The sequence below is a fragment of the Thamnophis elegans genome, chromosome 16 (assembly GCF_009769535.1).
Source record: "Thamnophis elegans isolate rThaEle1 chromosome 16, rThaEle1.pri, whole genome shotgun sequence".
NCBI lineage: Eukaryota > Metazoa > Chordata > Lepidosauria > Squamata > Colubridae > Thamnophis > Thamnophis elegans.
This window is the reverse complement of record NC_045556.1, coordinates 25,019,307-25,035,097: the sequence shown is the minus strand read 5'-3', so window position 1 is coordinate 25,035,097 and position 15,791 is coordinate 25,019,307. Positions and strand designations below refer to the sequence as shown.

Sequence of the window (15,791 nt, the reverse complement as noted above, 5' to 3'; positions counted from 1 at the left end):
TATTAAGTAGTAATTTAGTAACTTATAGATTGTTATGTTAAATAAATAATTGATAAGGACAATAAGGTACCGTATATACTCGAGTATAAGCCAAGTTTTTCAGCCCACTTTTTGGGCTGAAAAAAGCCGGCTCGGCTTATACTCGAGTCTACAACTGGATCCGGCAGTGCTGTTGCCTGTTGGAGGAGGAGGGGATTCCTTCCTGCGAGACCCCGTCCAGAAAAATGCGGGGAGCGGTAGCGGAGCCCCGGGGCTGCTTCTGCTCCATCCGCTGGACTGTTTCCTCGCCTGCCCGCCCGCCCGCCCACCCGCTCATTCATTCCGTTTCCTAGCCTGCCTGGCCACTCATTCATTCCGTTTCCCTCCCCTGCCTGTCCTCGTTCATTACATTTCCTAGCCTGCCTGGCCACTTATTCGTTTCGTTTCCCTCCCCTGCCTGCCCCCTCGTTCATTCCATTTGCTAGCCTGCCTGGCCACTTATTCGTTCCGTTTCCCTCCCCTGCCTGCCCCCTCATTCATTCCATTTGCTAGCCTGCCTGGCCACTTATTCGTTTCGTTTCCCTCCCCTGCCTGCCCCCTCGTTCATTCCATTTGCTAGCCTGCCTGGCCACTTATTCGTTTCGTTTCCCTCCCCTGCCTGCCCCCTCGTTCATTCCATTTGCTAGCCTGCCTGGCCACTTATTCGTTCCGTTTCCCTCCCCTGCCTGCCCCCTCGTTCATTCCATTTGCTAGCCTGCCTGGCCACTTATTCGTTCCGTTTCCCTCCCCTGCCTGCCCCCTCGTTCATTCCATTTCCTAGCCTGCCAGGGGAAGGATACTATGAAATCCCCAAATCTCCCCACTCCAGGGGTAGGATACTGCAAAATCCCCAATTCCTCCCCACTACAGGGGTAGGATACTATGAAATCTACATTCCCCCCCCACTCCAGGGGAAGGATACTATGAAATCCCCCAAATCCTCCCCACTCCAGGGGTAGGATACTATGAAATCCACATTCCCTCCCCACTCCAGGGGAAGGATACTATGAAATCCCCCAAATCCTCCCCACTCCAGGGGTAGGATACTATGAAATCCACATTCCCTCCCCACTACAGGGGTAGGATACTATGAAATCCCCCAAATCCTCCCCACTCCAGGGGTAGGATACTATGAAATCCACATTCCCTCCCCACTACAGGGGTAGGATACTATGAAATCCCCAAATCCTCCCCACTCCAGGGGAAGGATACTATGAAATCTACATTCCCTCCCCACTCCAGGGGAAGGATACTATGAAATCTACATTCCCTCCCCACTCCAGGGGAAGGATACTATGAAATCCCCCAAATCCTCCCCACTCCAGGGGTAGGATACTATGAAATCCACATTCCCTCCCCACTCCAGGGGAAGGATACTATGAAATCCCCCAAATCCTCCCCACTCCAGGGGTAGGATACTCTGAAATCCACATTTCCCCCCCCCCCCTCCAGGGGTAGGATACTGCAAAATCCCCAATTCCTCCCCACTCCAGGGGAAGGATACTATGAAATCCCCAATTCCTCCCCACTCCAGGGGAGGAAATAAATATTCAAAAACATTATTGGTATCTATTTTTATTTTTGAAATTTACCGGTAGCTGCTGCATTTCCCATCCTAGGCTTATACTCGAGTCAATAACTTTTCCAGGTTTTTGTGGTAAAATTAGGTGCCTCGGCTTATATTCGGGTCGGCCTATACTCGAGTATATACGGTATACATACATATGTTGGTTTGATGAGAAGAAAATAGATATAACAGTAAATGATTTTTTGTTAACCAATATTAATTATAACAACTAACAATAGAATGATAAGGGATATAGTTAATGATATATATATGTACTACCATAACAAAAGGAACCTGGACACAAATTGTAAACAGTTATTTGGAGGGCGGGGGGGAAGGGCTTAGAAACTTTGTCAACTAAATTTTGTTTAGAATATGTTATCAAGGTTTAAGGTATTGGATGACTTTGTAATAATTAATGAAATGCCATTAGGTGGTTATTCTTGGCAAAAGGACACTAAAACAATTTCAGTCAAATGAGAACTATGATATGTTGAAAGTAAGACTCATTAAGAACTTTGACATTTGATATGAATGTAAGTAATGACTGAGGAAGAGATGCACGAAAGCTAATTGCAACCAATTGACACACTTTCTACAAGATGTAATGTAGGATGATTTTTTTTGTGGTGTTTGTTTAATAATTTTTTTTAAAAAAATGCAAAAAAAAATCTGCCCAAATGACAATGCCAGATGACAATGCCGCAACCGGCAAGACCAACCAGCGAGCAACCTAACCACGAGACTCAAAACCGAACTGCTAGCAGACCCTTGGTTTCTTGACAACCAACACATCTTGAAAAAAAGAGATGACCTCGCATGGAGGGGTTGAAACTCTACATCCCTACATACCCTAATCCTTCAGAGGAGCCACGATGCCAAATTGACAAGTCACTTTGCGTTCCTAAAAACTTTGCACCTAGACTGGAGGCAGTTCTTGTAGTCTGGCATAAAGAAAGACGTGGACAGTTATGTGAAAAGTTGCACCATCTGCGCCACAATGAAGAAAAGACCAGGGACACCCCACGCCTGACTGCTGCAGCCAGTAGCAGAGCCAACGGGGCTATGGGAGGAGATTGCAATGGACTTTATAGTAGAGTTGCCAAAAAGTGGGAGAAACACAGTGATTTGGACAGGTGCACTTCATACCCTGCAGCGGACTACTCTCAGCCCACCAGCTGGCCAAACTGTTCCTGAAGCACATCTACCGCCTGCATGGAGCATCTTGAAAAATTATCTCAGACAGAAGGGTCCAGTTCACGGCTAAGTTGTGGAGGGAGTTCCTTCGGTCCATTGGGTCATCCCAGGGCCTTAGCTTGGCTTTACATCCAAGCACCAATGTGTGCGTGAGTGGGGGGGGCAGAAAGACTGAACGCCATGGTAGAGCAGTACCTGAGGTGCTGTGTGAATTATCAGTAGTCCAATTGGGTGGACCTCCTTTCTTTTGCTGAAGTCATGTACAATAATGCTGTTCACAGTAGCGCAGGACTAACACCGTTCAAAGTAGTGAGTGGCATGGACTTTGTCCCAATGCTTGAGTATCCAAGGGATCCCCCCTCCTCAGTCAGCTTAACTGATTGTCAATGCTGAAAGCAATCTCGGAGAATGTAAAAAAAGCACTAGCTAAAGTGGCGCAAACCTATAAGAAACAGGCAGATAAACACCGAGCTCCACAACAGCCTTTCCAGGTGGGAGAGAACGTTTACCTCTCCAGAAAATATTTGAGGTTAAAACTCCCTAGCAAGAAACTGGGGCCAAAGTTTATGGGACCATTCCCCATAATAAAGATCGTCAACCCACTCAGTGCAATTGAAACTGCCCCGACTGTTAGGGAAAATACACCCGTTATTCCATAGTAGCCTCTTAAAACCCATGGTCGGATTAACCCTGAGACCACTACTCCAAGAGCCCCTGGGCCAAACCCATTATGAGGTGCAATGAATCTTTGATTAGAGGTGGCACAGGAGACAACTCCAATACTTAAATCAATTGGAAGGGCTAACCCTTGACAGAGGCAACTTGGGTAAAGAGTAGAAATATCCAGGCTGATCGCCTTATAGCAAAATTACATGCAGAAAATCCAAACAAGCTGTGTGTGTGTATGATGCACCCCTAAATCCTATACCTGTACTCAAATTATTTTTGCTTTGCACAGGTTTCGGGAAGTGAGGGCAGCCGAATGTCAACTCATAAAGCATTTCCATGTCTGTTATCGAGTTGCCATGTGAGGAAAGGGGGGAGTGCATTCCACGCATACCTTCAGCTAGAGTCAGATCTCGGATTACCACTGTAGGCTTATGAGGCATAGAATTCTACAGCCTGCTGGAGCACATCATTAGATAATGTGATTTATGACACAGACTGAGGGGAGGGGGGAAATAGGCAAAGTTCAGCCGTAACTTACGTGAGGTCAGATCTGAGTCCGCTAGGGTATTAGCAATAGCAATAGCAGTTAGACTTATATACCGCTTCATAGGGCTTTCAGCCCCCTCTAAGCAGTTTACAGAGTCAGCATATTGCCCCCACAGTCTGGGTCCTCATTTCACCCACCTCGGAAGGATGGAAGGCTGAGTCAACCTTGAGCCGGTGAGATTTGAACCGACGAACTGCAGATAGCAGTCAGCTGAAGTGGCCTGCAGTACTGCACTCTAACCACTGCGCCACCTTGGCTCTTACTTTTGCTGAAATGTTGTTGCTAATAAATGACTGGATTTCTTTTGAAACTTGGCTCGAAGCTCATGAATTAATTATGGCATCTTTCGGAAACCTGACAATAATTGGGCCTGGGTAGCATTGGAGGGGGAGGAAATCATCAGGGCTGAAGACCTGGCTAGGAAAGCCCAAAGAAGGCAGCATCAAGCTACAGAATGGCCAAGGAGGCCCCCTACACATGGGCATCAACTCCCCAGAACTTGTCCTCAGCTGACTTTCCCAGGGTCAGGGTCTCTGGGCTGAGGCCCTTTCTCTCCATCGGTTGCAGCCACTGAGAATAGCTGTGCAAATTCAGCAAACACCAAATGCAGCAAATAGCATTGGTTATTTGGACCAATGACCAAGGAGTCTTTGTTTTGAAGAAAAATAATACTCTGTTCTTCTTGCAAGAATAATTGTGTGTGCGTGAGAGAGAGAATGTGAACGTGAGTACATAATGGATGAATCTGAGCTTGTGTTGTGGAATGGGGCTGGAGCTTCTGGTGTGCTTGATTTTCCTTTTTTTTTTTCAGCCTGTACCTATTCAAGTTGGGATTAGCTCCACAGATTCAGGATCTGTATGGCAAAGTGGACTTCACAGGTAAGAGAAGCCTTTCCTTTCTGCTGCTCTGCCCAAGAGTGGGGGTGCAGCTCTTGGACCTTCTCCCCGCCTTTGCCCAGCTCTTTGCAGGGATGCCCTGGCTGTTGGCCAGGCCTCAAGAGCAGGAGGATTGGCCTTGCAGAAGGAGCTCCCAGCATCTCTCTGTTTCTGCCTTCCTGCACCTGTGGGCTGCCAGTCCCAAGATGTCTCTTTCCCTTCTGTTTCAGAGGAAGAAATCAGCAACATGAGGAGCGAATTGGAGAAGTATGGCATTCAGATGCCTGCCTTTGGCAAGATTGGCGGGATTCTAGCTAATGAGCTGTCTCTGGATGAAGCAGCATGTAAGTGGAAATCAGGTTCCCTTTGTTCTCATTAGAGGCATTTCCGAATTAGAGACTGAGTTACAGACACGCTATGTATTCCTCAACAGAATTGCAGAATATTTGGCCCAAAGAAATGCAGACTTGCCCTTCTGGCCAGACCTCTGCGTGGGGCGGGAGTCCGGCTTCTGGGAATGGAGCTCTTCCCAGGCTCCTTCCTTGCCCAGAAGGAAGGCTGTGCTGCTGCTTGTGGCAATGGAGCCAAACCTTTCTCGCCTTGTCTCACCTGCAGTGCACGCAGCCGTGATCGCCATTAATGAAGCTATTGACCGTCAGATTCCCTCTGAAACCTTTTCGGCAATGAAGAACCCCAACGCCATGCTGGTGAATCTCGATGAGAGCCTGGTCCTCGTCTATCAGAGCACCCTCTATCAAGCCAAGCAGGACAAGACAGAAAATGCACGGAAGAAGGTAAAATTCTCTCAAGGGTGGAATTGTTGTGGATTCAGCCCACTGATCTTTGGGTGTTGTCCCAAGGTGTAATGACTCATGTAGCCATGGGAGCCTACATTGCTGTTTTGCGGTGCCTGGAGGCAGTAGGGAACTGGATGGGGGACACCCAGGCTTCATCTGAACCCTAAGACAAAGTGGGGAGGTGGAATCTCAGGAGCCAGAGGTTTCTCACCCTTAGTTCTGTATGGGGTGACCCTGCCCCTGACAGGCCTGCTGTGCAACTTGAGGGTTCTCTTAGGCTTGTGACGCTGCTCAAATAGCAGGTGGCAGTTGTGGCTTGGAGAGCTTTGCACAGCTTTGTGTTATGTGCCAATTGCGCCCCTTTCTGTAACATGAGGCCCTGCACTCAGTCACTCATGGCCTGGTCATCTGCCATTTGGATTGTTGCAACACACTCTATGTGGGGCGACCCTTGAAGAATATTCGGAAGCTACAATTGGTTCAGAATGCAATAGGGCAGACCGTTTTGGAAGCTGCTTGAGTGGCATGTAATGTGAGCTGTGCTGGCTGCCGATCTGCTTCCAGATCCAATTCAAGATGTTGGTCATTCCCTTTAAAGTCCTCTGTGGGTCCAGGATATCCGAGGAGCTGTTTTTCCTCAGTGGATCGGCCTGTCCAACTCATGCTGGCAGAAGAGAGCTATTGAAATTTGGGCTTGGATATCATGCAAGATGTACGCGAGAGAGGAGGCCTGAAATTACCTAACCTAAAACTATATTATGATGCAGTGGCGTTATCTGTAATTAGTGACTGGACTCATTTAACTAATGATAGAATATTGAATATTGAGGGACACAATCTGGTATACGGTTGGCATGCTTATCTGTTATTCAACAAAAAATTGGATAAGAATTTTAAAAGTCATATTTTAAGAAATGCTTTACTGCGGGTCTGGAAAAAATACCAATATAAATTAAATGACAAGATACCCATGTGGGCAATTCCTAAACACGCAGTTGAAAATATGAATATAGCACAAAAACAGGATAGAATTACCTACAGACAGCTTCTCATTTTGGGAAGCGGGGTCCTCTAAAATCTTCAGAGGTATTAAAAGAGGAGAAGGTAGTTCAAACATGGTTCCAGTATGGGCAATTACAGGCTAGGTGGAAAATAGATCAAAAAATTGGTTTTATCCAAGTTGAGGATAATCTGTTTAAACAAATAAAGAGATCAAAGCTTAATGCATATAAAGAGAATATATAATGTATTAATACAGATGGATTCGGAAACAGAATTAGTTAAAGATTGTATGATAAAGTGGGCTCAAAATATTGAAGAACCAATAATGTTGGATACATGGGAAAGAATCTGGGTAAGAAATGTGAAATTTACACAAGCTCAAAACCTGAGAGAAAATTTTTATAAGATGTTCTATAGATGGCATTTAGATCCCAAAAAGCTGGCTTCTATGTATCCGAATTTACAGCCTAAATGTTGGAGATGTGGTTCTCTCGATGCTACATATTTTCATATATGGTGGTCCTGCCAAAAGGTTAAGGCATTTTGGATAAAAATATAGTGGATTATGCAAAATATCTTTAAAAGAAGGATAAAGTTTACTCCTCAGTTATTTTTACTAGGTATAAGTACTTACAGTGGTAGAGACTAACTTGATTCTGCACCTAATAACGGCAGCAAGACTGTTGGTGGCGCAATACTGGAAGAAGGAAGACTTGCCTACAACTCAAGAATGGACATTGAAAGTTACAAATTTACCCGAGATGGCTAAAATATCGGCATATCTTAAAGATCATTCAAATGAGAGATATAAACGAGACTGGAAAAAATGGATTGATTATATACAAAACAAATATGGGACTAAGAAATTCCAGATAGCCTATGCTTAAGATCAGGAATGATTTAAACTGTTTAAAGTTAGTGTAGCAAGAAGAAGCTAAGATCAGTGTAGAGATATTATTAACCCCTTTCTTTTTTATTTCTTTTTTCTCAATATATTTTAGACTGTGTTTGTTAAAAATCTATACCGTGTACGGGCTCTGGGAAGTCGGGGGGGGGAGGGAGGTGGGGTGTTGGGGGGGAGGGTGGGGGGAGGGAGGGATATATACTAGGTTGGGTTAGATTTCAATGTAATGCGACTTCACATGTATACTGCTTTTCTTTAATTTCTCTGTAAAAATAGGATAAGTTAAGTACATTGACATATAGTGGACATACACCAAGGGGAGGAGGAGTGGGATAGAAGAAAGATGGGTAGAGAGGGCAGGAGAGAGGATGGGAGGGAGGGTGAGAAGGAAGGGAGGGAGTGGATCGGGAGAGAGGATGGGAGGGAGGGTGAGAAGGAAGGGAGGGAGTGGATAGGGAGAGAGGAGTGGTAGAGGGGGAGGGGAAGTAGGGTAGAGGGGGATGATGGAGGGAAGATAGTAAGTTGGGGGGTAGAAGAAAGAGGTGTACGGAGAGTGGAAGATGTATATTGGATTTCTATTTTTTGGGCTATTGTTGACAAGAGGAATTGCTGCGATTATTGTTTAATGTTGTATGGCTCCGGCTATGCACAGTATATATGTGAGTGGATGAAAATGAAAATATGGAAAATAAAAACCTTTTGAAGAAAAAAAAAAGAAAGAAATTTGGGCTTATAAATTGGTCTCTGGTTGACGTCATATTTTAATCACTTCTCATTTGTTCCTTCAAAAACTTTTGGCAGTTTATAACTTGTTTGCAAATTTAATTACCTTTAGTGATATTTTATTACGTGCCGTTATTTATTAGAAGAAGGTACTGCTGGATCTCTGTGTAGCCTCAAGGCCTTTACAAGTTCTGTCTCTGTGAGGATCCAGTGAAGGGACCATCAGCATCATCAATGTTCTGGTGGAAGGCTGTCAGCTTGAGGATATCTCTGAGTTCCTAAATGGTGCCGGTTTGCTTCTAGGTTGCCTCAGAGGATGCAGGAAGAGAGCGAGATGTGTATGAAGAGCTACTCACTCAAGCAGAGATTCAGGGCAACGTCAATCAAGTTAATAGTAAGAATTTATTCTAGTATTTCTTTTGCTGCCTTCTTGTGTGAAAGCACCCCCAAGGAGCAGCAAATTATTCCATATTCCCAGCCCTACTTCACTGAAATGCTCTATTCATAATTTTCTTCCTCTTCTAAAGTTGAAATTAGAAATTTAGCTGGAAGTAAGCAGCACAGCTGGGAGATATCGGATAGTTAAATGCTTCCAGACTGCAGACTCATGCAGCTCCTGCTTTTCAAGCATCCCAGAAGTCCCTTAAGGTCTGCCTCGGTTCCTGAGCCTGGAGCTAGTGGTTCTCTGGAGCCCTTCTGGAACCCCTCTGGAGCTGTTATTACTTTTTGGAATCTGCGTGCTTTCATCCAGGCACTTGGGTTTCATTTTTTTAAGATACTATAAGCTACCCAGGATCCTTTTGGAGTCAAGCAACTTTATTTATGTAATAAACAAAAAGTGGTGAAAAACTTATGCCTTCTGTTCTTTTTAGGCAAGATGGATATGGAAAATCAGTAGTTTGTCTTTCCAAACTTGGGGAGATGGGAAATCCCCAAAAAAGTTCTTGTGAAGTACTTCTAAACACACTTGATTGTATTAATGTTCGATATGTACTAAGGATTCCAAGTAGTTGATTATATGCTAGGATTGGCCTAATGTAAGTTTTGTGAGCAATACAGTATTTCCAGAAAAAAAACTTCATAGAAAGAAATTCGCAATTTTTAGTGCTTTTTTAGCAATGCTGTTATAATGAATTTTAGAAGATAAATCATTAGAGATTAGTACACCCAGGTTCTTAATAAAATGAGGTCAGTACCACCTAGCTTATGCTTTACATTCCGGTTTTGTTTTCCTTATATGTAAAACCGAACATTTCTTAACCAAAATTTGAAGTTGCCAGTTTGAAGACCATTTAAAAATGTGGTCGATGTCATTTTGCAAAACAAGTGAATTTTCAGTAGTGTTAAATAATTTTAAATCATCAGCGAAGAGACACAAGAGCTTTTAAGTTATTACATAAGTCAGTATATAAATCTGGAAAAGGGGAGGTCCTTAGATGCTGTCCTGCCCACTAGGTGACCCCAGATCAGACCCTGGCCTTATTTTAACTTTCTGCAGCCTGTTAGACAAAAAAACCAGGGATCCACTTGTGTAAACATCCAGAAATAACATAAGAATTATAGCAGTTTATCATGTACTACTAAATCAGAAAACTATATAAATTACATCTACGGGTTTGTCTTGTTCAAGGCCTGTAGTCCAAATATTTTTACAATGCAAAAGTTGTAAATTGCACAACAATTTTTTTCCTGAAACCAAACTGTTTGCTGGATAATAAGATATTTTCTTCCATATGGCGAATAATCAATTGGTTTATAATGAATTCCATGCCTTTGCATGTAATGCAACATAAAGTCATGGACCTGTAATTTTCAACTAAACCGGGATCATCATCTTTAAAGATTGAAATAACCATAGCTAATCACCATAAATTAGGCAAAGTTCTAGTTCGAAACTATCACACAGGCAGGGCTGATTAAATCTAGGTGGTTTTTCCAAGATGCAACATTGTGGAGGCAATTTTCTGTTCAATGTTGCTTTCACGTATTGTGTATGTTAAAACCATCTTCTACAAATACTTTAGCAGTAGAATTGGCCGGATGCCTAGATCTCAACCCTGTTTGCTCCAGGCAGGCTACGTCTCTCAATATTGGCAGTTGCGACTTATCAATAATCTTCAGATTTCTTGGTGGAGGACATTTTGATGAAGGCGGAAACCTGACTGGCTTCCATGTAGATTTCCTTTTCTTTTTCTCCAGCACGTTCAGCCTTAGCTAAGATTGATCTGGCTCTGGACCAGGGAGATGCAACTGCCTTGTATAGAGTTTTGTCCTCAGCTGCCCTGGGCCTCCGTGCGCTGCATCCCGAAAACAGCGATTGGTACTTCAAGCAGCTTCTTCATGAGAAACAAGAAAAGCAAAAGGTAGGAGCTCTCCGCTGTCCTTGGGCTGCTGCTGTGGGAAAGTTCGCAATGTTGGCATGCAGACTGGGCTGTGTGCCTGATCAGTACTGGCAGTGGGTTGACTGCAGTGGTGCCCGCAATAGGGCACTATAATTATTTTTTTCTGAGATGCCTCTGCACTGATAGCACCAGAAAAAGTCCCTGCTTCCTCTTAAGCAGATTTCTTTTCTTATGGGAGAAAAGGAAACAGGAGTAGTTACGAAATACTGAAGGGCTGAAGATGCTGTTTCTCTCTTTGTTCACAGCTTCTCATTTTGTTCTGATTTAGAGGCATTTTAGGCAGAGCCCCCTTAATCTGATAAAGTCAGTCAAGAAATTTTTCTTTTTCAGGATGGCAGAGATGGAGCTCTGCAAAAGGAGGAGTTGCAGGCTGGCATCAATCAGGCCAACGCTGCAGCACAGCAGTACCAGCAGAGTAAGTCCTTTAGGCCTAACTCAACATTAAGGGATAGAACAAGGGAGATTCATTTGGGCCCAGAAGGAGCTGGGCCGCTTTTGTCATTCGCCTGGACAGGGAGGAGTTATTTTCCAAGTATGTTAGGGCTAATTTAGAGCCTGCTTACATTTTCCCCTTCAAAATATTGGGAAATCAGGTGAGTAGTGGTGTTGGAAGGAATTCTGATTCCCATAAAATAATTTTAAGGGCATGGGGGGCATGGTATTGGGGAAGGGAATAATATTGTACTGGAGGAGTCTTGTTCTCACCATCTTCTGTGCATGCTGGTGGCTGATGTTTGGATTTGGTCAAGGCCAACTGTTTCGCATACCAACTTGATGAGGCTGTTTGAAGATGCACCCCACGTGACACCTTAGGGAGTTGCAGATTGGACACTGGGTTGAGGAATTGGGGGAGGGTGCTGGGTAAACGTTTGATATGTTCCTGCCTTTCTGACTCAGATCTTGCTTTCACTTAATATCTAGTAAAAATACTTTATCTCTATTAACATGGAGTTGAGGTTTTTTTTTCTTGGATATTGTGCTTTTTTATTGTGATATTTTTCTTGGATTTTGCCTGAGGCACAAACCACCTTTAAAGCTTTCTGTTGCATCCCCCCCAAGTGGGCAAATATCGACCATTCTTCAGCTGTGCAGAGCTGGATAAAGCAATTGAAGGTGGTGGCTTCTCAACTGCAGACAATCTGAGAGAAGATGGGCTATTTTGACCCATTTCATGCTACAGGGTTGCAAAACTAGGTATGAATCCACTGTTTCCAGGTCCATGCCTGTTCTGGACTAAGGCGCTTGCAGGGAGGAGGTGAATTATTTCCCTGGATAGTTCAGTGAGATGCAGGTCACATTTATAAATGCTAGCCAGAGAAAAGAACAAGAAGAAATGAAAAGTGCTTCCATTGGTGGAACCTATAGAAACAAAAATGAAGATGATCAAATAGGAATCTGCAATTGAGACCTGCAGTCCATGTTTATCTTACTACTGGAAAACAATATGTTAAATATTTGCAACATGTCCAAAGCAGTCCTTGAAGAAAACATTGTAAATTTAGAGCATCAAAAGGCTTTTCTTCATGGCCTGATGAGAAAGAGCATTCAGAGTTCAGAGTCAGTTTATTGTCAGCCTGGAAGCCATCTTTTGCATTGGACCTTTAGGCCTGCCACACTTAATGCTGTAAGTAGCATTATGTAAGAGAAGGAAAAAAACATCAGAAAGAAGAGCAAGCCCAGCGGATGAGACTAATCACCAGAAGCAAGAGATGGAGAAGATAATCTCTAGTGGTGGAGTTCAGATATAGCTTTCAAGGCCTTGCAGATGAGGTGGGCTCCAAGTATTCGAGGGATACTGCAGAACAGAAAACAGGACCAAGACAGGCAGGATGCAAGTGTTCCTTAAAAGAAGGCAAGGGACACTTGCATATGACTTGGTGATTCTGCTGCAAAGAATTCAAACATGCATGCCAACTATACTTGTTACCTTGTGGTGAGTTATTTGCCAAAAGGGAAATAACTCATTCTCCTATGCGCTGCTTGGGGAATCCAAGCATGGGTTAACTTTGTCCATTAGCCTAGAGACTGAGTTACGTAATTGTTGACCATGCCTCCTCTGACTGGATGGGTCAGTTTTTTAACTCAGTCCAGCCTGAAGAGACGTATATCAATTTTCTCCAGACTAATTGACAAAATTCTCATCTATTTTCTGGTTTCATCGATCGTTAGCAACGGATTGGACACGTTATTACGAGGCAGAAGGGAGAGGCAGCAGTTTGCTGTTAGCCCAGACCCCTTTCGCCGTTGGTGATATTCTTCGGGATTCGGGGGCTACGATGTCCTCCGGCACCATTGCGCACTAAGAGTAGCAGCTGCGGTGATTAGTTTGGGATCGGTTTGCCGTTCCCTCCCCTTCCTGCTTCTGACTGTGCGCTCCTTGGGCCGATTTACCGCCCCGTGCCGCTTTGCCTTAGGAGCGACCCACCCTGCGCGGTGCGGTCTATCTCCTGGTGATTTAATTGCTTACTGCTCGCCCGCCAGAGGCGCCGCTGATTCCCACCAAGGCACTCGCGGTGCCAGAGAGCTCTGGGGCAGTGCCGTCAGTAGCTTGGCATGCCATAATTGTGGTCACCATTTTGGGCCGTTTCTTCGCGCGCGCCCAGGAGCAACCGGAAGGGGTGTGTTGAGCATTTTCGCGCCCAAGTAAGGACGCTGCGTCAATGGCTCCTCCTATTTCCCTCACGTTTGGCTTGGCTAGCTTAGTGAGGAGGTCGGTCCAGCGCAGCTCTTCTCGCTCCACGGGGTGTTTTTTCGAGGTGGTGCGATTTCATTGGTGCTTTAAACACCTTTGAGGCAGTAAGATTGAGCCCTTTCAAATCGTTTCACTCATAATGGCTGATCAGTCCGTCTCTGGAGGTACTGTGGAGCCTGTAACCGATCCCTAGCCCTTTGTTCAGGCAGCTCCGGATAGGGCCCATAAGCGAAAGATAAATCCAAGAAAGGGGCTAAGGCCCCCGGGGGGGGGGGCTGGAATTTCACCTCTGGTGCTAATCCCGCAACGGATTTCTCGCGTGCGCCCTACAGAGCACCAAGGTTGGTCCCCTGATATTCCATTGCCCCAGGCATCTACTTCTGAGGAGGGGGTATTGGGGCCCCAACCCCCCCCTCCCCGGTTCTGTCAGAAGCGAGCGTAGCCTCGGCCCACACAATCACACGTGCAGGGCCCTCTGCTACATTTACTCCTACTGCTGCAGGCCTCAGGCCCGTGGAAGGCCAAGATCTGGGCCTTCCCCCAGATCTCTACCAGATGATCTCTGCAGCTATTTCCAGGGGCGTGGATGCAGAGTTGCATCACAGAGCCCAGGCTCCCAGGACCACTGGTCCCCAGAATTGTCCTAATCCCCAGGCCATGCAGGTGGATTTGCCAGATCCTCAGACAGACCCACCTTCACCTCTCCCCTCAGTCTATAGTGAGGATTCGGCCTTAGTGGAGGAAGGTGAGGTAGTAGACATGGATTTCTCTGATGATGAAGGGTTGGCTCAGGACCAGCCTAATTCTTCTGGATTATTTCGCCCCACACTGTTTAAGTCTTTATTTTATAAGGCGAAGACCACCACTAACATGGGTGGGGCAGCCACTCAGGCTAGCACAACAGTTGGGTTGGATGCAACTGAGTGCCTTTTTGCTGAACAGGTTTCAGAGCAGGAGGTTATTACCTCCCCCAAACTTTTTCTTGACCTTGTTCAAAAGCAGTGGGCTCAGCCGACTGCGGTTACCCCACCTAGCAATGGGGATAAGAAATTGTACACTTCCACTCCAGAATTAGAGGGTATTCTGCAATTTCCTATAGTGGATCCACCTGTTGCCACCCTAGCCTCACCAGCTTTGATCCCATCCTGACGCCTGGGCCCTTCAGATCGTGAGGCTGGGCCTCACTCTAGAATTTCTCTCCATCCCTCCGAGGCGGTTCATCAAGTGTCCTGTACCCAGGTGTCAGGTGAAAAGGCGTCTAATGGACACCGAAATACAACACCTTCTTTTCATCAACGCCATAGAGCAGGTTCCAAAGGGACAGGAAGGGCTAGGCTTTTATTACATCTTATTTCTAGTGTTCAAGAGCTCAGGGGGATGGCGGGCCATCCTAGATTTGAAAAGGCTCAATCTGTACATCAAGTATCAAAGGTTCAAGATGCAATCTTCAAAAGCATCTTGGCATCCATCCACCAGGACGACATGATGACATCAGTCGACATCAAGGAGGCGTACCTCCACGTGTCCATCCATCCAGCACACCGGAGGTTTCTACGCTTTCATTTTGCTGGATGCCATTTCCAGTACCGGGCCTTGCCCTTCGGCCTGTCATCTGTCCCTCGAACATTTACCAAGCTCCTGGCGGTCATAGCGGCATCGCTTCGCTCAGTTCCCATACGGGTGAATTGTTACCTAGACGACATATTGATCTTGTCCCCATCACGGAACCAGGCCCTCCAGGATCTGCATTTTACAATAGACACATTTACAGAAACACAGATTCGTTCTGAACCTTCCCAAGAACCACCTGCAGCCGACCATGTCATTGCTCCACCTGGGGACCATCATCAATTCCATGACATGCGAGGTGTCCCTGTCTCAGGAAAGACGACAGAGCATCCAGCACCTGGTGAGTCAAGTATTATCTCAGAGACTCTTCCCACTGGCAACACTCTCCCAACTGCTCGGGAAAATGATTTCCTGTATAGACATTGTCCCTTGGGCCCAGTTCCATGCTCGCCCACTTCAATGGTTCTTGCTTCCCTTCCAGAGGGCCCACACCAGCCACTCTCAGATCAAGGTTCGGCTCCCGCCCAAACCACTCAGGTCCCTCTGGTGGTGGACATCCTCCAAACTTCTCAAGGGGAGTCCATTCAAGGAACAGGACCGCATGCAAATTACAACAGATGCCAGCCTCTTTGGGTGGGGGGCCCATGCCCTGGACTGAGTCACACAGGGCTGCTGGTCGGATCAAGAGCTGAGAAACAGCATCAATTGGCTGGAGTTCCGAGCCATCCGTCTAGCCCTTCAATAATTCCGGGACGTTGTATCAAACAAACACATAATGGTCCTGACCGACAATGTGGCCTGCAAAGCCCATGTCAACCGCCAAGGGGG

General features: G+C 45.6%; 1 protein-coding gene across 1 annotated transcript in view; it reads left to right on the top strand.

Moving 5' to 3' along the window:
* IQGAP1 (IQ motif containing GTPase activating protein 1) overlaps positions 1-15,791 on the top strand; it is a 111,794-nt gene that overhangs the window by 30,262 nt on the left and 65,741 nt on the right. The window contains exons 6-11 of the mRNA XM_032233363.1: positions 4,810-4,877; positions 5,105-5,218; positions 5,490-5,668; positions 8,604-8,694; positions 10,500-10,663; positions 11,033-11,117. Coding sequence (XP_032089254.1) covers positions 4,810-4,877; positions 5,105-5,218; positions 5,490-5,668; positions 8,604-8,694; positions 10,500-10,663; positions 11,033-11,117 — 701 coding nt within the window. The remainder of the gene's footprint in view (positions 1-4,809; positions 4,878-5,104; positions 5,219-5,489; positions 5,669-8,603; positions 8,695-10,499; positions 10,664-11,032; positions 11,118-15,791) is intronic.